We start from the raw sequence: 24,979 nt of genomic DNA on the forward strand, positions 1-24,979 counted from the left end.
GTTTTATACTTTGAATTAAAATACATAAATAAAATTTGGTTATCTTGAAGAACTTGTAAAAATAAGATGAAAACATCTGATGAACATTGTTTTCATAAGTTCTCTTAAACAAATAGTCTTGTAAAAATTATGCTAAGAGATAAGTTAAAATAAGTCAATGCAAACAAATTTTTAGTCTCTTGATCTTTTAGTTAGTTAGTCTATTTAAAAATTATTTTAATTGCTTATATACATATGTCTAAAAAAAATAGGCTTTTATATAGGCTAACCAGGCCTTCGAAAAGGCCAGGCTCAGGCCTAAAAAATAAGCCTACGACAGTTAGGCTTCAGTTTTTTTGACAGGCCAGGCTTAGGCTTGGCAAAGCCTAGCTCGGCCCAGCCTATTTCCACCCCTACTTATCAGCTATCAGTCACCAACTATCAGCTATCAGTCATCAGCTACCAGTCACCAGCTATCAGCTACTAGCTACCAGCTAGTTTTACCAAACAGAGCCGAGTTACCGACTTACCATGATATTTTAGCTTGAAATGTACCCAAACCAAATTTTCTTTTCCCAAGAGTAATAAGGAACTTCTTCAGCTTCCACTTTAGAACTACAAAGATATAAGAATAATTTTCATATTAATCATTTATTATCTTTTTTACAACTTTTATTAATAACACAAGATGAATTAACTAATTTCATTTACCCCAAAAATAAGTTGTTCCGTTTATCCAAAAATATCAGGATTGAATTGAGTGACTTTATTATTTTGGTAACTTTGTGACTTTAGGAAAAATTGGAGGTAAATGAATGATTAAAATAGATTATTTATTGAGAGAGAAAAAAATGATTTAGAGAGAGATAGAGAGAAAGTTACCAAAGTCACAAAGTCCCAAATTGTTCCATTTACCCAAAAAAAAAAAATCTAAAGCAACTATAAGACGATCATACCCGATTTCATAAGTTGTTTCACGGTGGCCGGCCATTGTTGTTGCTTTCTCTCTTACTGGTTCAGTTTTGATCGCAAGATAACCTTCAGTTTGGGAACCCGAAAGAAGAACAGTAAGTTTGTCTTTGGGAAGTAGAAGTACTTTTTGATGTTGATGTTTTTCCCAAAGCGAGCGGTTGAACTTCTTATATGGCCATTTAAGTTATTTAATTTAAATTGGGCCATATTGATGTAGGGTCTGATTTAACTTGGATTATATAATGTGATTTATATAATTTGATTTATATAATGTGATTCAATGATAGTATATCATATAATATGATTCATAGTGATTAACTTGGGTTAATTTAGGTGGTCCACTTCAATTACTCCCTCTGATCCCATTTATAAGAAAAGATTCTCTTTTTAGATACATTGAATAAATAATGTATCTGGACAACATACTGTCTAAATGCATTATTTATTCAATGTATCTAAAAAGAGAATCTTTTCTTATAAATTGGACCAGAGGGAGTAATAAAAAACGGACAGCTCATATCAACTTAGGTAAAAACGTTGATCTCATGCACAAATGTGATCATTTTGTCACTAAAGGTATCAACCACTGATTTATGTCAGACGGTTGATGGTATACTTCTTCAACGCATAGCCCTACACCTAATTCTACCCTTTCATTTTCTTGGTCACTTTATGAATTGATTTCCAGATTTTTTTTGTTCTGAAACCCTATATTCCCAAATTTTCTCATTTCTTCTTCACAGTAACTTTCAAACTCTATTCGTTTCACTTATCCATTCAATTATGTCTTCTTCATCTATTGCAAACTCAAAGGCGTCCCAAATCCCTGAATGTAGTTGCAATAAACCAATGAGGTTGTTTATATCCAACTCAACAGATAACCATAAAAGGAGATATTGGAAATGTGCAAAAAGGGAGGTGAATTTGATTGGAAAATTTGTTATACGATTTAATTTTTTATGAGCTGTAATATACCATGGACTTGGTTAATTTATTATTAAATGAGGTTATGGTTAATTATATTGTTTTTTAGGCATGGTGATGTTGTGGTTTGTTCATTTAGGATGATGAGAGTGATGGTCAACCTCCATATGATCGGAAAATAGGACATGAACCAAGTAATTTGATGTTGGATTCGAACGACGCAGTAACACACAGTGGGACAATCTGTTGCAACTACTCAGAGCTTTTGAAGGATTTGCATTGCATTGTTAAAGAACTTCAATACAGTAAAGGAGAGTAGATGAAGATGAAACTGCAAAATGAAAGGAAAATCTCCAAGATTTTTAAGACTTTGTTTTTATTTTCTTGGATTATTGTCATTGCATTTTTTAAAAATCTAAAGTATTTTCTAGATTAAGGTTTATGTTACTAATGACCTAATTTATGGTTTTTAATTTCTGGGTTTATGTTACTAACGACCTAATTTATTGTTTTTTTAAGAAAAGAAAACTGATAATGCAAAAATGAATACATGTGATTGTTTTTAATAAATTTTGATTAAATAGAGAATGTTATATGCAGAAAAATCAAAGAGAAAGATTAAAAGGCATATTATGAAGCTTATTTTTGGACTGAGATTTCAAAACTTTAGTAAAATAACTATGAGCGCTGGTTAAAGATACTCCGCATACACAAGGGCGCAGGTTCGATCCATACTGAACCCCCTTTTGTGCATTTTTCAATCTTTTTAGTTGTTTTGCATTCATGCATTTTTACCAAGTTATTTTATCATTGATTTAATTGTTTGTGTTTAATAAACGAATTGGCATAACGCCCCAATAGAGATAGTGCTGGTTAAAGACACTCTACATACACAAGGGCGCGGGTTCGATCCATAATGAATCCCTTTTTTTTTTTGCATTTTCCATCTTTTTTTAGTTGTTTTGCATTCATGCATTATTACCAAGTTATATTATTATTTATTTAATTATTTGTGTTTAATAAACGAATTGGCATAGCGCCCCAGTAGAGAGAGCGCTGGTTAAAGTCACTCTGCATACACAAGGATGCGGGTTCGATCCATAGTGAACCCCCCTTTTGCAAAATAACAAATAGATATTCAAGGATAAAACTTTGTTTTGCTTTCCATAATTAAATATCTAAATAGTCATTCAATAATTTAAAAATACAAATCCAAAAATATAATTGATTCATTTTATTATAGATTAAACAATTAAATAAAGCACAAAATTATAAAAATAATAAAATTTTCACGTGTAGACACTCCAACTCTAATGGAATACTATGGGACATAAACATTTGTAAGAGAATGTGTAGGAACTTGGGATTTTGTAACCAACAGTAGTCCAAGTATCGGAGAAGTCAAAATATAAAAGCATGTTAATGTTACAGATCTCATCAAAGATTTTGCTACTTTTGTAATCTTACAATTTTGAAACTTACAACAATAGTATATTATGAAACTCAAGATTTTATTCATTTCAACATCCATACATTTCACACTAACTGGAAATGGTCGGACTTTTTCAATATGGGCCTAAAGCCAACCCTAAACAGACAACAACAAAACATACTACCAACTACTTACCAAAACATCAAAGAAAATTACTTTCCAACTTCAACCAAGTTTCATTCTAAACATAAAATTAAACGTATTACTTCATAAAACGAACAAACATTCTTGTAGGAGGATCTGTCACGGTGCACTCAAGAGCATATATAGATGGAGGTATTCTAACCTTACCAGTCCACTGAATTTAAAAACTCTTATGTTATGACACAAAAAACGTATATAGTTGGAGGTATTCTAACCTTACCCGTGTCATATCACTAACAATCACCTCCAACACATCACTTTTCATGCATGCTCAAATTACAGCTACTTCAATGCTCATTCAAGTACCACCATTGGATGCAAGACTTATTGGATAAAATGGGTATACGGGTTGTACGTGCATTGGATGCAACCCCTGATGTACCACTGGAACCACGGTTTGAGAACATGGAATCCCACGAGACTCCCATAACTTACACTCACATTGAAGTGTGTCACCATCATACACAACCTCTATTTCATAATTGTCACGAAAATATTTATTAAGTTTATAAGTCTTAACTCCGCTACAACCAAATTTTGCCTTAACAATCAATGATCCAGCCTTCGTTATTTCATCTTTGACTTCTTTGAAAATCTCCGTAGTATAAATTTTCGCGGCATGCCTCTCAAGCAAACCCAGGTGAGTAGTCATCATAGGTTCTGTAAACTTTGATTTAAAATCGGCAGTCAGCTCATTGTTTCTATAAGATCTCAAAGCCTGCTCAAAATTGTGCATAAATTAAAAAAATGCAGCCTTTCTTCCTGACATAACTCTTGATGATTGTATTGATGGCTTCACATTGAGACGTAGTTCTTATACGTCCAAAAAACTTGTCACTTAGGTATGTAGTTGCCCATAGTGACTTATTCTTGTACGTTTTCTCAACCCAAAGATTTTCTTCAAGTTCGTTTTCTTTAATTAGCTCTGACCAAAACTCTTCAAATTCATCCTTTGTAAAATTAGAGTACATGGATTTTTGAAAACCTTGCAAAAATCTCGAATTCTTTACATTCTCACCTGCATTCTTATTCAAATTACAAGCGCATAAACGATGTGTCGCATCCGGAAACACTTGTTTTATAGCTCCCCTCATTGCCCCATCTCTGTCTGTTACAATTGCTTCTGGATATTTATCTTCCATGCACTATAAAAAAACACTCCAACAATCACTTATACGTCTCTGTCGTTTCATCTGACACCAATGCAGCACCAAAAATAAGTGTCTTGAGAGTGGTGGTTACACCCTGAAAATATAACCAATGATGGGTAGTTGTATTTGTTCTTCTATTAAGTCGTGTCGAATGTAACCACATCGCCAAAACAAAAAGTCAGATCTACTACTCCCATAAGCCCAAAAAAGAGACTTCATTCGTCCATCACTGCTGACGACATATTTAGCATATAGCATGGGATCAGTAGATGACTTCGCATGTAGATAATTTAAAGCAGCGGCAACGTCACTATCTTTAATAGTAGCACGCATTTTTTTATCAAAATAATTATACAGATCCTTCTTTGTAAACCCAACACGATCGTATCCACCCTTCTGAGCAACCATGTACCCCATTATATGACATAGTTTGTCACTTTCTATTTCCATGTTACACGGAGGAAATCTTACATTCTCATGTGAATAAGAAGTAATTGTCCATAAATTCCTTCTCCCAAACATTTTAACTCATTTGTTTTTTACTTTAAAAATTAAATTAAATACATTTTATAAATATTTCAAACAAATTAAATTATTCGCCAACCACATAGATAAAACACATAGATTGGAATAAAATTCCCAATATTAATGTTTTCGAGAATAGTATTCGTAAGATTATAGTTTTAATCCTCAAAACAAACACACCCTTATATTTTCGTTGCATGTTGAGGTGTTATTTTTCTCCATTAAATAATTTCATCTCCAAAATTCAATCAATGATTGAATGATTAACTCTATAATTTTAAAGCTAATTTGAGTTCTAAATTTAATTGGAATATGTTAACAATTCAATGTATGTAATTACTTAAGCTTTTATGAACAAAATGCTACTGATATTAAAACATCAAAATATATTATGTTACGAACAAGTTGAGGTAGGTTCAAAAATCAACACCCTAATTACCATAACATATTAAAACAACAAATGAAAAGAATGTGAGTCATAATCCTAACCCTTGACATCAATGGAGTTACTTGAATTAGGAAAGCTAAATGAAAACAAAAATCAATTAAAAAATAATTCCAACTGTTTGAGATCAGCCTTCTACATTTGTAGGGACCAGAAAACCCAAATCCTTTTCAAGTTCACTATTGAAATACTTTATTTCCTAATAATAATAATAATAAAACCTTCAAAATTTAAGGTCAAAGAAACTTCCTCTAAATCACAACAAATCACTTTGTATGACTGTCTATAACAATCTATATCTCTACAACATAAACTTATTTGCATGCTATCCTATGCCAAGGATGTTAAATATTCAATCTCTTATTTGAATCATTGATTGAATAGAAAACACTAGCTTGTACATAAGGAACAATATAGAAATAAAAGTAACTATAATTTGACTTCTGTTTCTATGTATGTATTTGATGTACTTCTGATCAGCTCTTCACGAGCGAGTAGATGTATGTTTCATGAGATATTTCAGAGAACTAAAGTTCATTGGTGCCTCTTGAATAGCTGTCCCAGAAACCGGCATATGACCATATGCCGTGTGACCAGAAGCAGTTTGATTCACTGGAGTGCCATCTGCAGATACAACCGGTCCTCCTACAGGTTGCCAGATCCCAGGAGCAGCACAAACTTTGGCAGGTGGGGCAGGAAGTTTATCAACAGTTCTGATTCCGGCAGGTGGGGCCGGAGGAATATCTAAAGTTCTGATTCCGGCAGGTGCGGCTGCAGCATTCATTTCAGCAGGTGGGGCTGCAGCATTCATTCCAGCAGGTGCAGGTGCAGGTGCAGCTGCAGCAATCATTTCAGTAGCTGGGCCTGGAGGAACTTGTGTGGCTGATTCTCCGGCCGAACTTGCTGCAGGATCGCTTGATTGACCAGTAATTGGTACTTGAGGTCCTGGAATGTCTACACTTTTCTCAAGGGTGATATCATGTATGCTGGATCGCCTTCTTTTGTCTTTCCTCTCATTCATTGATTTCAGACGAATTTTGTATTTCTGAGCATGGCTAGCAACTTGTGTAGGTGTTCTTGTCACCACACATCTCCTTGATATGCTCCGCCAGTCACCATCTCCATACTTCTCCAAGCCTATAAGAAATAACCTGTTCCACAATTTTGAAAATACTTAAAAACAATACTAACCATATTCAAAATTAACCATCCAAAAAAATGATCAAATGTTTAACCGAAACATGGTTTTTCTTAACCAGTATCTCTAACTTGGTCAATAAACTAATCCTGATCAGTTTTGTCAATGGCCGAATGCCAAAAGTCCACCGTATAAACATTTCTCTATATCGTGGTTGTCAAAAAATCTGGCATGCCATTAAATGATATTGATTATTGATAAAAATCGAGCTCATTAAATTTTTCTAAATCTAACAACCATCAATACGCTGTTCTACATCACTTCGCTAAAATCTCCTCACACGATTGTTTCAAAGATCTGATATAAGTAACTCTTCCAAAGATTGGAGTAAACGCGTAACGAAATCAAGCAAAACAATTTGGTGTTGTGTCAATCCTCATAGAAAGTATTCTAAGTTCTAATAAATACATTGGACCATAGACAACCACATCAGAAGAAACTAATAATTATCACAGTAACATGGTTAATAATCATGATCCCTCTTAATATGGAACTAATAGAATTCAATCTATAAATATAATTCCCCGTTAAACCCATAGGTTTTACTTACTTCATCCTCACCTAGAACCATATCTAAATTCTACACACTGGGCCACAAGCCCCAAATGTCATGGTTTCGTAAAACCGTCACCGCAGTGAAGTATCGTAACCAGACTGGAAACTTCTCTAACAAAGTTCCGCTGAAAAAATATAATGCACGGCACAGATAGCTTAGGATATACAGAGCCTACAATCAGTGTTATCAAATATCAGCCATGGCGGCGCTATGGTGGATATACATTGCGGGTTTTGAGCTTGCCGCGATGGTAAATATCGGCCGATAATGCGAGTTTTTCCGCCATAATCTGCTATACGGATGGATTTTGGCTCTCCACCATCTACCATCGATAACATTGTCTACAACCAAATTTCATCAGTGTCGTCAAATATTATAGCATAGCAGAATTTGAACAAATCGCTATGCTTTTGTGATACACTATCTAGAATAAAATGTTATCAAATAGCGGCTATAGCATGATAGCTAGTGTTATTGATTGTCAATGGGCTAAAGCCAAAAATCCAGCATTTTAAGCTGCCATACACACTAATTGACAGCGGCAATTGTCAAAAAAAATTGCCACCACAATCCACCATGGTCGATATTTGACAACAATTACTATAACATAGCAGAATTTAAACAAAACATTATTTTTTACAATCCGCAATTCCAACACTATCACATATAAGCTCCAAATACCTCAAGAAGTTTATGCAGTTAAATAAAACTAAAAAACAAAACCTGAGAGACAGAAACAATAACAAACTAAGATAACCTGTGTTCCTCTTCGGTCCAAGGAATACCCTTTCGCCGTTCTGGCTCAGGTTTTGACCCACTAGCTCCCTTCTTGACAACTCCTTTTCCACGAGCACGCTTTGTTGATCTCTCCGCCTCCGGAGGAGAATCATAACCCGGTAAAGCCACATAACCAGATTCAATGAGGCTGACATCCTCAACCAAAACCTCATAGTGACGCTTAACCTCTTCCGAAGTTTTCCCAGCTACAACTGCCGCAATTTTCGCCCATCGATCCACAGCGTCCTCAGGATAATTCGCCAACGCATTTTCAAATGCCATATCTTGCTCTTTGCTCCACTCACCGAAACCACCCAGTTCACCCATAACAGAGAAATGAATCTGAAAATTCAAATTATGATCTTGCTTCAGAATTCATAAAAAAAACGGGTTTCTTGTGAATTACGTCAATTGTAAATTTGATTCAGAATCCAAAAGTTAATACTTTTTGTGAAATTATTACATATTGATGAGGAATAAATACGAAAGGGAACAAAATCTAGTAAGAACATGTGAAATTTATCTGAGAAAAATGAATGCGAATTAGGGATATGGATATAGATTTTTTTTTTTGTAATAATTGAAAGAGAAAATTGAGGAATAAGCGAAGATGAAAAGGCGAGAACAGTGTGATGTGATAATAACGTTGGAGAGAGGAAAATCTTGGTCGGAATATCTCACTGTTGAGTTGAATGCGACTGGAAGTTGATCCTCTCGCGACTTCAATGCGACTCGAAAATCAGTGAAGTGTTGAGTTTGACTGTGATTAGGGTTTAAAAAATTAATTAGCAAATATATATATACATAGTGAATGGGCCCCTCTTGGAAAAGGATGTAGATTGGGCTTGATTATGGACTATTTTATTTATTATAATTTAAAAGAATTTACCTCCCAAAAAATTTATTTAAATATGTGTTATGTTAAAAACTAGACGTCTTTCCGTGCAATGCACCTGTTAAAGTATAAAATTGTTAAGTGTTTGAGTTATAAATTTCGGCTTGTTTATTTTATACATTCAATAGGAGTTATATGGTCAATTTTATGCAATCTAGTGGTGAATTTACTGCTCAATCTAATGGTTCTCCTAGATTACAATAAATGAAAACAAATTTTGATAAAGATTTTAATAGAATTCTAGCATATAATAAGATATGATGAGATGTAATTCTTCTATAATTCTCGAAATATTGTTTAAGCATTATCTTCCATTTTTCACGCGTAGTTCTTGAGGTATGGATTAAGTGCTGATTCTCTTGGATTTCCCTTTTCTCATTGAGGTGCTATATCTCAATAAGCTTGGGTGTGAGTTGTTCTTTAGTAATGTTGCTGTCAAACTAAATTTTTTCTTGTGAAGTGTTCAAGGGAGTATAAGAATCAAATATGGATTGGGGTCCGCGCTCTCCTTCTTTTGTATGCCGACCATCATCTCTCTCTGATGGTCGGTTGGGTCCGGTGTTCCCCGTTCCTCGGTTGTTTCCCATGGCCAAGAGTTTTATCTCATAACTAATGTAAGGTTGTGCCCTACTCATTATGCCTTTCAAACTATAAACCTCCTTAAGCCCTAGCTTCTCTTGGAACATGCAGTCCGACCTCAACCCTCTTTCGAAAATCAAACACTACAATCTTTTGTTTGTGCCTCCACATCTGCAACCAGTTTAGTAAATAAGTCAATGAATATGCACAGGATATTCTTCTATCCTTGAGTAATCCCATTAAATATGGGCATAGTAGTGGGTTGACGTTTTAGGGTGGTAAAGTGAGCAGTAAAATCTTTGCAAAGGTCTCTCCATGAATCTATGCTTTCGTCGGAGAGGCTTTTATACTAGGTCGTTGCCAATCCAATTAGGGTTAGTGTTGAAAATTCTAGTAACACTCGCTCGATGTCAAACTGGATGTTATGACATCCATACTTACGCAGCACATACAGTATTAACAAAATAGCATAAAAATAGTAAAGAACACACAAAATTGTTTACCCAGTTCGGTTCAAACAACCTACTCTAGGGGCTACCAAGCCAGGGATGAAGTCCACTATCAGTAGTTTCAATTCAAAGCTAAACTCCCTCGTTTACAACTTCTTATTTAATCACTACCCAATGACCCTTCTACCTAGGTTCTACCTAGATATGGAATATCTCCATTCCACTCCCCCTCAATCACAGCAGTGATTACACATAAATAATAAACAATTATAGATAGAAGAAACTCTTCAAAAACACACCTTGATCTGCTTAAAAGCTTCAATCAAGAGACACACACTCGTGCTTAAAAGCTTAGAGTGACATTACAAAAACACAAACTAATTCCAACGCAATCATCAAGGACAATTGCATGGATCACACGAGACAGTTACAGAACAGCCATTCTTCACAATACATAATCTTCTATCTGCGTTCCAAATTAGGATTGCAGTCCTTTTTATATGCACTCTTGGGCCTTGGGCTTTTTAAGAAACACATTAGAGTTAACAAAGTTAACCTAATTCACACGCCAACTGTCTGTTACACAATATGCTGTCAGTAGGATCTTCTGGACGAAATATGCAGCACTCAATAAAAAGTTTCCTAAACTGATAAAAAGGATAAATCAGGAAACACAATTAATAAACAATAACAGCTCCTGCTGTCACACACGGATGTCATGACATCGATCCTGACATTCACTACAAAACCTGTATTAGCTTCACATATATATGGAACCTGCATATACAAAATCAACCAGGTATGTTTTACCAATAATGCAGCCAACATGGAAACACCTTCAATCTCCCCCTTTGGCAAATTTTTGGCTAAAACAACCTGTCACACCATACCAGAGAAAAACTTGCAGCGGACACAAGATAACCAAAAACACAATAATAAGCTAATACAAAGCAGACAACATACATCACCAGTATGCGCATAGTGCTTAAACAAAACCGGACAGACAACCACAAGAGTAGCACAAGCACAAACAAATCAAAAAAATAAGCAAATTAGAATTGTTGATCACACACCCACCATTCTTGTTGTTTTGGGGTGACATATATTACTTCCCCCCTGTTTGGCCACAAAAGTTGCCAAAACCAACAGAAGTGTCTTCTCCACCTTTTTTTTTTGTTGACTCTATGATTCTTCAAGGATGCAGAGTCCCAACTTGCTTCGCAAGTTCTCAAAATATGTAGCATCTAGAGTTTCTGTGAAGATGTCATTGATTTTGTTAGAAGCATTCCCGTCACTCTTGTTAGGATCATCTTTAATACGCATCATATGTACCATTCACATACTTCCATCATTCAGGGTTCCTACAGGGTTAGTCCCTTTTGTAGGAGTATGTGGAAAATGTATTGTTTCAAGAGAGATGAACCGAGATTGTTGAGGCATCTCAACATTGTGAGTTAGCTCTAAACCTGTTTCTAAGGGAAAATTGCACTCTGTGATCACACTAGGGCTATTGTGGTGGGATGTCAGCTGAGAGTCCTCCTGGATATCTATCTTGTTGGTAATATCTAGATTAGTAGTTGACTTTTGTTCGAGGTTCCATTTGTCCTCTACCTTGTTTTTGATGTAGTAACGCATAGTTACAACATTCCACTCTACATTCTGGTGAGATACACCAAGGTGTGTCCAGCTTGATTTAAACCAGTTCAACAGATTTGTAGGAATCATACCTGTCATCAGCTTAGCATCTTTAGTTATGATTACAAGAATCCTGCTCTCCTTGCTTTCTTGATCTTCCAAGTGTGGCTGTGAGTCTAGTGCTCTTTCCATCCAGAATCTTGAGACTTGGTCTATCTCTAGTGTCTTCTTTCTCAGGGGATCCTGACAGATAATGAATACCTTCCTTTGATGAAAATTCATCAATCCCGGATGCTTTGTTTGTCTCAATTTGCATAATTGAGTTCTCAGCAAATTTTGATGTTAAGACATCTGTGTTGACATTGACTTGATCTGCTGAGTGAGTTAACTCACTTCCTTCTACAATATCCTTCATAATTATTTGTTCTTGTTTATATCCATAACAGAAAAAGAAAACTGTTAAGTCAAAACCTATGAAGGAGACTTATCAAAAATCGAAACATCCTGCTGACTCTAATCTCAAAATAAACAGTTCAGGAAAAAGTTAGGGATAATAAAGTAAAAAAAGAGGTCACTACAAATCCTCGACAAAAGAAAAAATTACAAAAGGGATGACTGCCTTTTCAAATAAACTTTCGGTGCTTCAACCATCATCAAATGTCAACATTACGACTTCAAGACCTGCTAGAATTTAAATGCAAAGTTAACTGAGCATAAGATCGAAGAACATCACGAAGATTGGGATGGGTACAAATAAACTTTGAGCCTTTATCCTTTGTTTCTTAAACCGTGAACCAAGCCACGTTACAAACCCTTGAAAGTCCTAAATGAAGCATGGTTAGTTCGAAAGTGTACTGTCACAAAAAGGGTCTCCTGACTCCTTAAAGTTTACCAAAAATCCTGAGTTGATATCATGTTTTTACAAATATCACTTTCTTACATATTTTGTTTTACTAAAATTGTGTTTAAACTCCAAGACATACATATGCATTGCATTTTAATGAGTGTCATTATAAAACAATTTTGTCTACGTAATTTCAAATGTTTGGCATCAGGAAAAATCTGCATGGGGCATAATTAATGACTAAAAGTCCTCCCGAAAAATAAATTTGCAGAGACGTCTCGTATGCATGACTCGATCAGCTAAAAGCTTGTTGACACAGGGGGCACGACATATTATTATCCCATCTACTGGGGGAAAACTAGTCATGATTCATAGAACCTCTCAGAGGCACTGAAAAACCAGAGAAGTTAGTCCATCACTGGGGGCATGTCACATCAGTCAGAAATCTCAACAAATGCTATTTAGCTACTAGCATCAGATGATGTCAGTATCTGTCTCTTCTTTGAAGTTCTAATTCCAAATTCAAGTACCAAGCATACCAAGCAATTGATTCCAGGGGCAGGTATACTCTCGCAAGTGTTTTTCAACATCAAGTACTCAAAGACAAGGGGCAATGGAAAATTGAAAATCTCTGGGAACTTTCCCCACAGAGCAGTTTTCATAATATATCCCCACCTAGTACTTTAAAAAGTTATCTCCAAATAATCTCTTCCTAACAAAGACGTGGTTCCCCAACGAATTTTATATCTCCGACACTTCCGGTTCTCCGACACAATCTTTTCCTCCAACACGGTTATTCAAACTCACTATTTCCATTAAAGTTGCCGCTCAGAAATCTGGTCGGATAATATACACATCTCTCTTTTCCCCGGGATACATCGGGATCAGATCACTCAAGTCACTCTCATCCCCAAGCGAAGACCAAAAATCCCCAGCTGGATATCATCGAACGAAAGACAGGAATTCTCTTGTCATTACCTCCAACAGCACACAGAGATTTATTTTCTCAACCAACAGTTGTTATACAAGAATTATCAATACGCTCCGACTATATAATCCATCTCTGCATCATTCATAAATACATGCATAACATACAGTACTCTCGTTTATTTCGAGAATCTCAATACATGCATCATGATATTGCATAAAACTAATCTTTCTCTTTTCAGGTCACTTCATAATCAAAAGAATATTATCATCCAAGTACGGTGCAAATACAATCGTATCAACAAGTCAATCTCAACACTCATTCAACCAATACAATTCTGATACTTCCTTTCGGGTCCTTCTTTAAAGATAATTCAAAAACAATCAAAGAACCTCTCATCCTTTCTAGGAACCTTTCTAGGTAATCTTTTCTAAGATGTTTCATATCCTTTCTAGGAACCTTTCTAGGCAATCTTTTCTAAGATGTTTCATATCCTTTCTAGGAACCTTTCTAGGTAATCTTTTCTAAGATGATTCATATCCTTTCTAGGAACCTTTCTAGGTAGTCTTGTTTAAGACGTATCATATCCTTTCTAGGAGCCTTTCTAGGTAGTCTTGTTTAAGACGTATCATATCCTTTCTAGGAGCCTTTCTAGGTTAGTCTTGTTTAAGACATATCTCAACCTCTTTAGGTAATCTTCCTTTAAATATTTATCCAACATTTTCTAAGACATCTACTGCCCTTTCAAGGAGCCTCTCAGTTAATCTTCTACAAGACAGTTCTTCCCAAGCATTGGTTAAAGCCTAAACTCCTTTGCATCATCCAGGGATCTACCCTATTCAAGAACCTCTTCAGGTATTCTTCTGTAAGACATTACTTCATTTTAATGAACCTCCTTCAAATACAATCAATGCATATGATCCAGTCCGAAAAACATCTGCTTTAGACGAACAACTTTTCAAACATCTGATGGCATCTTTAAGCCCATCTTCTACAGAAAGTCCCTGCATCAGCTAGGGCAAATTCCTGGGTATTCTAGTGTTTAATCCTCTTCTACCTTCAGATTCCGACAGGCACACAAGCCAATCTACATCCTCAGGTATAAGAAGATTGAACAGTGGCAGCTGTCATACCCCAAAATTTGCCCAACATATTTATTCATATTTCAGTCCATCTGAATTTCAAATGCTCAAAGATATACCAGAAGAAAGCATGCAGTCTCTCTCCTATACAACAGCCTCTAAATTAGGGTTTCTGATTTAATAAAAAAATTTGAACTTCTGATACCTCAAGTGGATTCCATGACCTCTCATATGATTCAAAGTACCCTCATGCCAAGTTTCAAGCGTTGATTCACAAGATTGATCAATCAACTGCTCAAATAGTCAACAGTCGATTAGTTTGAACTAAAAGTCAATTGTGGTCAAAATACAGTCAAAACTTCTGATTTTTGGTAAACATCAACATTTTAATGTTAGATTCATCATTTTATCAAAGTTTGATCACGATTCATCAAGGAAAACTCCAAAATCATCAAAAGACGAGTTTTTAAAATAGGGTTTTAACTAAAAGCCAACCCAACTTTGACAGATCATATCTCTCTCATGCTTTATCAGAAATTCCCCAACCAAAGCTCATTCTCAAGGAAATTCAATTCTATACAACTTTAATGTTGAGCCAAAGGTTAAGAATGTATTTTCAAGCTTCTCCATAATTACTTGAAGACTTAGTTTTGATGAAGACAACATATTTCAAAAAGGATGAGCAAAGATAAATGGATAGAACATCAAGACTTACAACTTTCATGAAGATTAAAGACTTGGTTTGATTGATCTTAAAATGTTGGTACAAAACTAAAACTCTTTTACATTGATATCATTTAGTACTCAAAAGATATACTTTCATACAAATGCATTATCAAAGTTTCATACAAATGCATACCATAAAGTCTTAGCCCTTTTAAAATATGTTTTTAAACATCTTTAGTATGATGTAACCGGTTACCAAAAACATGTAACCGGTTACATTGCTGGCAGTAGCGTTTCACATTTGTTATTGATGTTTTTCAACATGATGTAACCGGTTACATCATTTAGGTAACCGGTTACATGGTCGTGAATTTGAATTTTTTGGGCATAACGTAACCATGTAACCGGTTACATCCTTTAGGTAACCGGTTACATCTGAACCAGTGGCACTTTTTCAGGCTGTTTTGAATCCAAACGAATTTGTCTTTCAAGCCATTAACCATTGCATTGTTCCATCAATATGCAACCATTCTAAAAGGTGTAAAGTCACCTATATATTCTATACATTTCAGATTTTATTCTTTACCTCTTTCATAATATTCACAACCTTTTTCTCACAAATATTTTCAAACAAAGTGTTCCATATTCTTCAAATTTCATTGAGAAATTTTCTGCATTGCTACATATCATTTCAGAAAAATATTCTCATACATTCATATACATTGAGCACTAACATATCCTTGTGAATTTTTTTATTTGAAAGGGAAGATCAATCCAAGATTGATATATTATTCATCATCATAAACTCTTGTATCATTCAAAATTTATTTCTCCTTACTATCCAGGATTGTTGGAAGTAAGTGTTGTGTTTGAAGAGAATTGTTCTTCATCCACATTAGTGTTGATTGATCTTAAAGGTGTTAAGAACCTTTGATCACCCTATAGGTTAGATAGTAGGCATAGGCTTGTACAATCATTCTAACTATAGTGAAATCTCTTTCGTGTTTGAAAGGGGACTGGAGTACTCTCGGATTGTGAGGGGAACCAGTATATATCGTTGTGTTCTTTATCTTTCCGCTTTTACCGCTTTCATCACCATTACCAAGAAAAAGATAAAAACCATCAAAAGCCTTCAAACACTTAACCAAAAATTAGTAAAGACATTCTCATAAAACCGATTAATTTTTGAAAACCTAATTCACCCCCCTCTTAGGCATATCTGATACTTACAAAGAAATGCTTCCGCCTAAGGGATATGTGTCAAAACATTGTAGGTCCTCCTAAAAGTCAACAAAAAGACACTTTTTCGCAAAGAGTGGTACAGGAACATGGAAGACTCAACTAAGATAAAACCAAGAGGAATGGTTAGGGGACATCTTAAGCTTTCTAGAATAATCAAGAACACTTTCATATCATCAAAAACGAGAAAGTTATGAATGGTGGAAGTTGGCTAAAACTTGAGGAATGCATAAGGGTTAACTTGAGTAATCTTGAGGTTTTTCGACTAATGGGCCCATCATTTGGTTTCTAAACAAGCCCATAATATTAGAAGAAGCCTTTAAATCCATTATCTTATTTTTATGATATTTATTCATGTTTATTTGAATTTATATTCATGTAAATATTAAGTAAATTATTAAAAATATAAAATAAATGGATAAAATCATAAAAGGAAGGTTTGAATATTTCTAGAAGCTAAAAATCAGGGCTTAGAGGACAAGGAAACGTGTGAAGTGGATTGGCAGTTTGATTGGTTTGATTGAATACCAACATAAAAAATTTCAATATCCTTGCAAAATCAAAAACACCAATATTTTGATTTGAAAAGATTTGAGCCCATATTTCTTGACCTAATTCATGATCTATATATATGCAACTCGTATCAATGCCAAAGAGAAGGATTGACTGCACCGAGTTCCCTAACAGAAGCAAAAAAAACGTGGAACAAGTTTAATTTGCAGTCGGAATTTCAGGACGATTCAGACCAAGCTAAGCATTCAAATCAATTCTCCAAGGTTTTCTGAACGAAACCCCGTCTCCAACTTCAATTAAAACGCGTCAAAACGCACCTCCATAATCACGGAAGATTTAGTGCATGCGATCTTAGCAGACGTACGGTACAACCTCAGATGGAAGCCTTCAAATTGTTCCCAGCACCAGATCCGAGGGTCTCAGTGCTGATTCCCCATGGTGCTCCCTCATAAGCCAGTTACATAGGATCCTAAGCTGAGTCTTTTTTTTCTTCTTTTTATTTCCTTTTTTATTTCTTTTTTTGTTTTTGTTTATTTTATTTATCTTCTTTTAAAAAACCAATAATTCCTTTTAACAATTTTTTTTAAAATTAGTTTGTTAATTTTTATTATTAGATTAGTTTTTATAGTAATTAGAATAATTAATTTATTTAGGTTCTAATTAATAATTTAATCAGTTAATTTAGAGTTGTTAGGTTAAATAATTAGGGTTCATAAAATTAATTTAATCAGGACTAGCCAATTTTAAAATTAATTAGGTTGAAAATCAATAATTAATTTTTAGGTTTGTTAACCTCGATTCATTTATAAACCTTAGAATCCTCAGGTAGGTGTTATTCACTAATGCATCTTTTAGCCTTACAAACCTAGCAGGTCACAATAAGTTTTCTTGAATAAACCTATTAGATTCAGGATTAGGGTTTGTAAACTTTCTAGGGTTTGTAAACTTTCTAGGGTTTGTAATCAATTAGGGTTAAGATAAGTTAATGCACTAACCTTTCTCTTTTTAATTCTTAATTTTTTCAGGGTTAATCATAGATTCTTCAGCCACGCGCCTCACCCGCCCAAAAACTTAGTTTCTAATCTTTTGCTTGTTTAATAATATTTTTATTTTTATTTTTATTTTTGCCTTATAAAAATTAGGGTTTGCTTCATTAGTTAATGAGTCTGTTTCTACACTCACCCCTATTATTTTTCTTTTAATTTTCAGGGTTGATCGAGGGTTCGAGGAAAATCAAAGCGTTCAATGATATTTAAAACTAATTATTAATCTCTCTATTTTTCTGCCATTTAGTTTCCCCCATCCCCGCAGGTGTTTATTGTAATAGCGTAGGAAATTTTATTTCTGCCTTTATTTTATTTTAATTGCGTGGTTAGTAATTTAGGGAGTGAAAACCATGAATTGAATCTAGAATCACCTAATTATAAGATAAATGTCATTGAAATTAACCACGTGATTGTTGCACCCACACACCTTTAGGGTAATCCCTCTTGTTACCTTGTTGCATGTTGCCTTTTTATTCTGAAATAGTCAAAGTCCCTCAATTCCACGATACCTAAAGCAATGTTGCCTTAAAGTTATTGAAACTCCCTCGAAGTTGCTCGGTAAAAGATGATTGTCCCTATTGCTAAGGTATCCTCGCATGATGCCTAAAAAGGTTAATGACTATTATATCCTTCCCTTAGACTACTTGCCCTCTTTATGGCATGGGACAGTCTTATGGCGAACGATAATTTCGATGACCCTTAAACATCCAATTGAAAGACTTCCTGCCCTCTTATGGTATGGATAGACCCTTTCACCCGAAAAGCTAAAAGAACGTTTTTTCAAACTTAGGGTAGGTGCTCCTGATTGCTTGCTCTATTCGAATCAAAATTCAAAATTTCAAAATCTTTTCCCACTTCTTTTCAAAGAAACTTTTCAAAGACTACGCTTATTTACAACTAAAGTTCTTATTCAAACTTATTCAAAATCTTTTCAAACAATTCAAACATTTCAAAAGTGAGCTAAGCAATTAAGAGCCCATGGATAATCATGGATGCAAAGGGTGCCTTACACCTTCCCTTTGTATAACCTACCCCCCGAACTAAAATCTTTCAAAAGGTCTTTCCTGTTCTTTTAGCCTTTCCAATTGGATAAAATAAAAGTCGGTGGCGACTCTTGCTATCCTCAATATTTCGATAAAGTCAGTTCACCGTATTACAATAATAATAATAACAATAATAATAATAATAATAATAATAATAATAACAATAATAACACAAGAAAAGAATTGGGGTTTAGAAAATTAAATTATGGACAAAATTACAAATAAACTGATTTGGCCAAATACGAATAACCTTGATTTGGCCAAAAGGCAAAAGACCTTTGGCCAAAAAAACACTTGGGGTACCCCTTGAGGTCAAGAGATAAAGCTCCTTCCACTTGGAATTAGTAAGATTCACCTTGAATCATACTAATTTTGAACTAAACCTTCATCATTTCACTCTTTTCTTTTGTTGTTCATCATCAATTGTGGAAGATCAAAGCATTTGTGGTTTTGTTTTTTAAGTGGACTCAAAGTTTTATGAAATAAGTGGTAATTCTCTTGATCCATTCCATAATCAAATATGTGATCTATTATTGTTTATTTGTGATGCACCATTGGTGCTATATTGGTCCTATTTGGTGAAGAATTGATGGAAAATTCGTGCACATTGATATATGAGATCATAAGGTGTTTGTGTTTTTGCTTAAATAAGGTTTCATGCTTCTGTTTGCTATTTTTTGAAAACTGCATGCAAGAAATTGATTTCCTACAGAGGGAAATCAATTTCCACTCTGTTTTCTTCCCTTTTTTATTTTGATCGATGAAAGTCTTTGATACCTTGAGAATTCTTAGGGATTCTTGGTAAAGAGGAGATCGCTATCTATTTTATTTTCGTACGGTATTGCTTTCGGAAAGTGATCTATATATCACTTCTCTCGCATGCATTAGCACATAAATTGTTGATCGGACTCGTTGTAGGGTGATTTCTACATAAATCACTTGGCGATCTGCTTAACATAGCGCAACATTTCGTGTCCCGAATAAAAAGATCAAGCATGGAAGATGTTAGAACAAGATTTGTTCTGATCAATTATCTTAGTTTTGATGATAACAATAATATGAATTTTGCTTAAGATAATATGGTACTCTAATCCAATGCAATTTCCCTTTCAGGAAATATATATAAAGAGTACGCATAATTCAGCGCTCAGAAGCTTTGTCTCAAAGGGTTCAGCATGCAACATCAGAACATGGTCTGGCAAGACATCAGAAGATGGTCGAAGCAGAATCAGAACATGGGTCTATGGAAGCATCAGAAGAACATGAGATCAGAAGCACTGAAGCTCAGAAGATGGTATCACGCTCAGAAGCACTTCAAGGTCAGAAGATCAGAAGATGCTATGCACCAAGCTGTTTGACTCTGATGATATTCAAACGTTGTATTCACAAACATCAGATCAGAAGAAAGTACAAGTGGCAAGCTACGCTGACTGACAAAAGGAACGTTAAAAGCTACTAAAGGCTACGTCAGTAGACACAGCGTGAACAAGGCTCGAGGTAGTTGACAAAAGCGTATAACATTAAATGCAATGCTGTACGGAACACGCAAAGCATTAAATGCATTCAACGGTCATCTTCTCCAACGCCTATAAATATGAAGTTCTGATGAGAAGCAAGGTTAACAATTCTGAACAAAACAACGCTTATCAATCTTGCTGAAACGCTGTTCAAATCAAAACTCAGAATCTTCATCTTCATCAAAGCTCACTACATTGCTTTTGTAATATATTAGTGAGATTAAGCTTAAACGATTAAGAGAAATATCACAGTTGTGATTATCGCTTTTAAGAAGCATTTGTAATACTCTTAGAATTGATTACATTAAGTTGTAAGGAACTAGAGTGATCGTGTTGATCAGAATACTCTAGGAAGTCTTAGGAGTGAACTAATCAGATTGTAACTAGAGTGATCGTGTTGATCAGTAGACTCTAGAAAAGTCTTAGAGGGTATCTAAGCAGTTGTTCCTGGAGTGATCAGTGTGTGATCAGAAGACTCTGGAAGACTTAGTTGCGGACTAAGTGGAAAACCATTGTAATCCGTGCGATTAGTGGATTAAATCCTCAGTTGAGGTAAATCATCTCTGCGGGGGTGGACTGGAGTAGTTTAGTTAACAACGAACCAGGATAAAAATAACTGTGCAATTTATTTTTATCTGTCAAGTTTTTAAAGCTACACTTATTCAAACCCCCCCTTTCTAAGTGTTTTTCTATCCTTCAATTGGTATCAGAGCGCCGGTTCTAAGGTGCAAGCACTTAACCGTGTTTAGAAAAGATTCAGGAAGAGAAAAACGCTTCAGTAAAAGATGGTTGATGAAAGTGAAAAGTCTACACCTACACCTGCATCTACATCTGGCTCTGCTGAGCAATACAACGGTAACAATGGTTATACTAGACCGCCGGTATTTGATGGTGAAAACTTTGAATACTGGAAAGATAAACTGGAAAGTTACTTTCTGGGTCTAGATGGTGATCTATGGGATCTTCTGATGGATGGTTACAAACATCCTGTAAATGCCAGAGGCGTAAAGCTGACAAGGCAAGAAATGGATGATGATCAGAAAAAGCTTTTCAGGAATCATCATAAATGCAGAACTGTTTTGCTGAATGCTATCTCTCATGCTGAGTATGAGAAGATATCTAACAGGGAAACGGCCTATGACATATATGAGTCCTTGAAAATGACTCATGAAGGAAACGCTCAAGTCAAGGAGACCAAAGCTCTAGCTTTAATCCAGAAGTATGAAGCCTTCAAGATGGAGGATGATGAAGACATTGAAAAGATGTTTTCAAGATTTCAAACTCTTACTGCTGGATTGAGAGTTCTTGACAAGGGATACACCAAGGCTGATCACGTAAAGAAGATCATCAGAAGCTTACCCAGAAGATGGGGTCCTATGGTGACTGCATTCAGGATTGCAAAGAATCTGAATGAAGTTTCTCTGGAAGAGCTCATAAGTGCCTTGAGAAGTCATGAAATAGAGCTGGACGCAAATGAGCCTCAAAAGAAAGGTAAGTCTATTGCATTAAAATCCAATATCAAGAAATGCACTAACGCTTTTCAGGCTAGAGAAGAAGATCCTGAAGAATCAGAATCTGAAGAAGAAGATGAACTGTCCTTAATCTCCAGAAGGCTAAATCAACTCTGGAAGACCAAGCAAAGGAAGTTCAGAGGCTTCAGAAGTTCAAAGAAATTTGAACGTGGAGAATCTTCTGATGACAGAAGATTTGACAAGAAGAAGGTCATGTGCTATGAATGCAATGAGCCTGGACACTACAAGAATGAATGTCCAAATCTTCAGAAGGAAAATCCCAAGAAGAAGTTTCATAAGAAGAAAAGTCTTATGGCAACCTGGGATGAGTCAGAAGATGATTCTGAAGACGAGCAGGCCAACTGTGCGCTGATGGCGACAGAAGATGACGGATCAGAATCTACATCAGAATCAGATTCTGAAGAGGTATTTTCTGAACTTACTAGAGATGAGTTAGTTTCCGGTCTAACTGAACTACTGGAACTCAAGTCTCAGATTAGTCTCAAATACAAAAAGCTGAAAAAGCAATTTGAATTTGAAACAAAGAAGCTTGAGTTGGAAAATTCTGAATTAAAAGAAAAACTTTTAAAATTATCCAATAATGTTGGATCTCCTTCTGATTCAGAAAAATCCACTCCTAGTCTAAACCATATTCTGAAAGAATATGATTTAAGTTTCAGGAAGTTCTTATCTAGAAGTATTGGCAGAAGTCAGCTAGCTTCTATGATATATGCTGTGTCTGGAAACAAAAGAGTAGGCATTGGCTTTGAGGGTGAAACCCCATACAAACTTGAACCTGTTGATGAAATGAAAATCACATACAAGCCATTGTATGATCAGTTCAAGTATGGCCACTCCCATGATATTAGGCACACTTCACATGCTCAAAGTTTTCACATAACACACACCAAAAAGCATGTGACACAACCTAGGAAATATCATGAAACTCACATTAAAAATTATCATGCTGTTCCTCCTATTGCTTACAATGTTAAACCCAAGTTCAATCAGAACTTGAGAAAATCTAACAAGAAAGGACCCAAGAAAATGTGGGTACCTAAGGATAAGATTATTCCTATTGCAGATATCCTTGACTGCAAAAAGGACAAAGCACAACATGTCATGGTACCTGGACTCTGGATGCTCGCGACACATGACAGGAAGAAGGTCTATGTTCCAAGACCTGGTGCTTAAGTCTGGAGGAGAAGTCAAGTTTGGAGGAGATCAGAAGGGCAAGATAATTGGCTCTGGAACTATAAAGTCTGGTAACTCTCCTTCCATTTCTAATGTACTTCTTGTGGAAGGATTAACACATAACCTCTTATCTATCAGTCAATTGAGTGACAATGGTTATGATATAATCTTTAATCAAGAGTCTTGCAAGGCTGTAAATCAGAAGGATGGCTCAATCCTATTTACAGGCAAGAGGAAGAACAACATTTATAAGACAGATCTGCAAGATCTTATGAGTCAGAAGGTGACTTGTCTTATGTCTGTTTCTGAAGAGCAGTGGGTCTGGCACAGAAGATTAGGTCATGCTAGTTTGAGAAAGATTTCTCAGATTAACAAACTGAATCTGGTCAGAGGACTCCCTAATCTGAAATTCAAATCAGACGCTCTTTGTGAAGCATGTCAGAAGGGCAAGTTCTCCAAACCTGCATTCAAGTCCAAGAATGTTGTTTCTACCTCAAGGCCATTAGAACTCTTGCACATTGATCTGTTTGGCCCAGTCAAAACAGCATCTGTCAGAGGGAAGAAATATGGATTAGTCATCGTAGATGATTATAGCCGCTGGACATGGGTAAAGTTCTTGAAACACAAGGATGAGACTCATTCAGTGTTCTTTGATTTCTGCATTCAGATTCAATCTGAAAAAGAGTGTAAAATCATAAAGGTCAGAAGTGATCATGGTGGTGAATTTGAGAACAGATCCTTTGAAGAGTTCTTCAAAGAAAATGGTATTGCCCATGATTTCTCTTGTCCTAGAACTCCACAGCAAAATGGGGTTGTAGAACGAAAGAATAGGACTCTGCAAGAAATGGCCAGAACCATGATCAATGAAACCAATATGGCTAAGCATTTCTGGGCAGAAGCAATAAACACTGCATGCTATATTATGAATAGAATCTCTATCAGACCTATTCTAAATAAGACTCCCTATGAATTGTGGAAGAATAGAAAGCCCAACATTTCATATTTCCATCCTTTTGGATGTGTATGCTTTATTCTGAACACTAAAGATCATCTTGGTAAGTTTGATTCCAAAGCACAAAAATGTTTCCTTCTTGGATATTCTGAACGCTCAAAAGGCTACAGAGTATACAATACTGAAACATTGATTGTAGAAGAATCAATCAATATCAGGTTTGATGATAAGCTTGGTTCTGAAAAACCAAAGCAGTTTGATAATTTTGCAGATTGTGATATTGATATATCAGAAGTTGTTGAGCCAAGAAGCAACGCATCAGAAGCAGAGCTTCTCAGAAGCAAAGAATCTGAAGATCAAGTATCAGCTTCTCTGGAGGATCTAAGTATTTCTGAAGAACCATCTGTCAGAAGATCATCCAGACTCATCTCTGGTCATTCAGAAGATGTCATTCTTGGAAAGAAGGATGATCCAATCAGAACAAGAGCATTCCTTAAGAACAATGCAGACTGTCAATTAGGTCTTGTATCTTTGATCGAGCCAACTTCTGTTGATCATGCTCTAGAAGATCCAGACTGGATAATTGCTATGCAAGAAGAACTGAATCAGTTTACAAGGAATGATGTTTGGGATCTTGTTCCTAGACCAGATGGATTCAATATAATTGGTACAAAATGGGTCTTCAGAAACAAGCTCAGTGAGAAAGGTGAAGTGGTAAGGAAC

General features: G+C 35.4%; 2 protein-coding genes across 5 annotated transcripts; both read right to left on the reverse strand.

Moving 5' to 3' along the window:
• Window positions 1–3,569: 3,569 nt before the first annotated feature.
• Window positions 3,570–5,079, reverse strand: LOC131618981 (protein FAR1-RELATED SEQUENCE 5-like). Its single transcript, XM_058890127.1, has 4 exons — window positions 4,756–5,079; window positions 4,279–4,656; window positions 3,894–4,229; window positions 3,570–3,665 (listed from the first exon to the last, which is right to left on the reverse strand). The coding sequence occupies exons 1-4, from the start codon at window positions 5,077–5,079 to the stop codon at window positions 3,570–3,572; spliced, it is 1,134 nt and encodes a 377-aa protein (XP_058746110.1).
• A 662-nt stretch (window positions 5,080–5,741) lies between these two features.
• Window positions 5,742–8,918, reverse strand: LOC131620511 (transcription factor SRM1-like). Of its 4 annotated transcripts, none has more exons than XM_058891616.1 (3): window positions 8,809–8,912; window positions 8,144–8,505; window positions 5,742–6,783 (listed from the first exon to the last, which is right to left on the reverse strand). In XM_058891616.1, the coding sequence occupies exons 2-3, from the start codon at window positions 8,488–8,490 to the stop codon at window positions 6,117–6,119; spliced, it is 1,014 nt and encodes a 337-aa protein (XP_058747599.1). In that variant the 5' UTR covers window positions 8,491–8,505; window positions 8,809–8,912; the 3' UTR covers window positions 5,742–6,116. The 4 variants fall into 4 exon arrangements, with proteins under 4 accessions (XP_058747599.1, XP_058747600.1, XP_058747598.1 ...); XM_058891617.1 differs by lacking the exon at window positions 8,809–8,912 and adding an exon at window positions 8,627–8,797; XM_058891615.1 differs by lacking the exon at window positions 8,809–8,912 and adding an exon at window positions 8,609–8,797.
• Between the last annotated feature and the right edge of the window lie 16,061 nt (window positions 8,919–24,979).

The sequence above is a fragment of the Vicia villosa genome, linkage group LG7 (assembly GCF_029867415.1).
Source record: "Vicia villosa cultivar HV-30 ecotype Madison, WI linkage group LG7, Vvil1.0, whole genome shotgun sequence".
Classification (NCBI taxonomy): Eukaryota; Viridiplantae; Streptophyta; class Magnoliopsida; order Fabales; family Fabaceae; genus Vicia; species Vicia villosa.

Coding starts and splice junctions, on each gene's coding strand:
- LOC131618981 (XM_058890127.1), bottom strand. CDS start 5,079: ATGGGGTACATGGTTGCTCAGAAGGGTGGATACGATCGTGTTGGGTTT. Junction 4,230..4,278: donor ATACAATCATCAAGAGTTAT/GTCAGGAAGAAA, acceptor AATTTTGAGCAG/GCTTTGAGATCTTATAGAAA. Junction 3,666..3,893: donor CTCAAACCGTGGTTCCAGTG/GTACATCAGGGG, acceptor TTTTAAATTCAG/TGGACTGGTAAGGTTAGAAT.
- LOC131620511 (XM_058891616.1), bottom strand. CDS start 8,490: ATGGGTGAACTGGGTGGTTTCGGTGAGTGGAGCAAAGAGCAAGATATG. Junction 6,784..8,143: donor TGGACCGAAGAGGAACACAG/GTTATCTTAGTT, acceptor ATTGTGGAACAG/GTTATTTCTTATAGGCTTGG.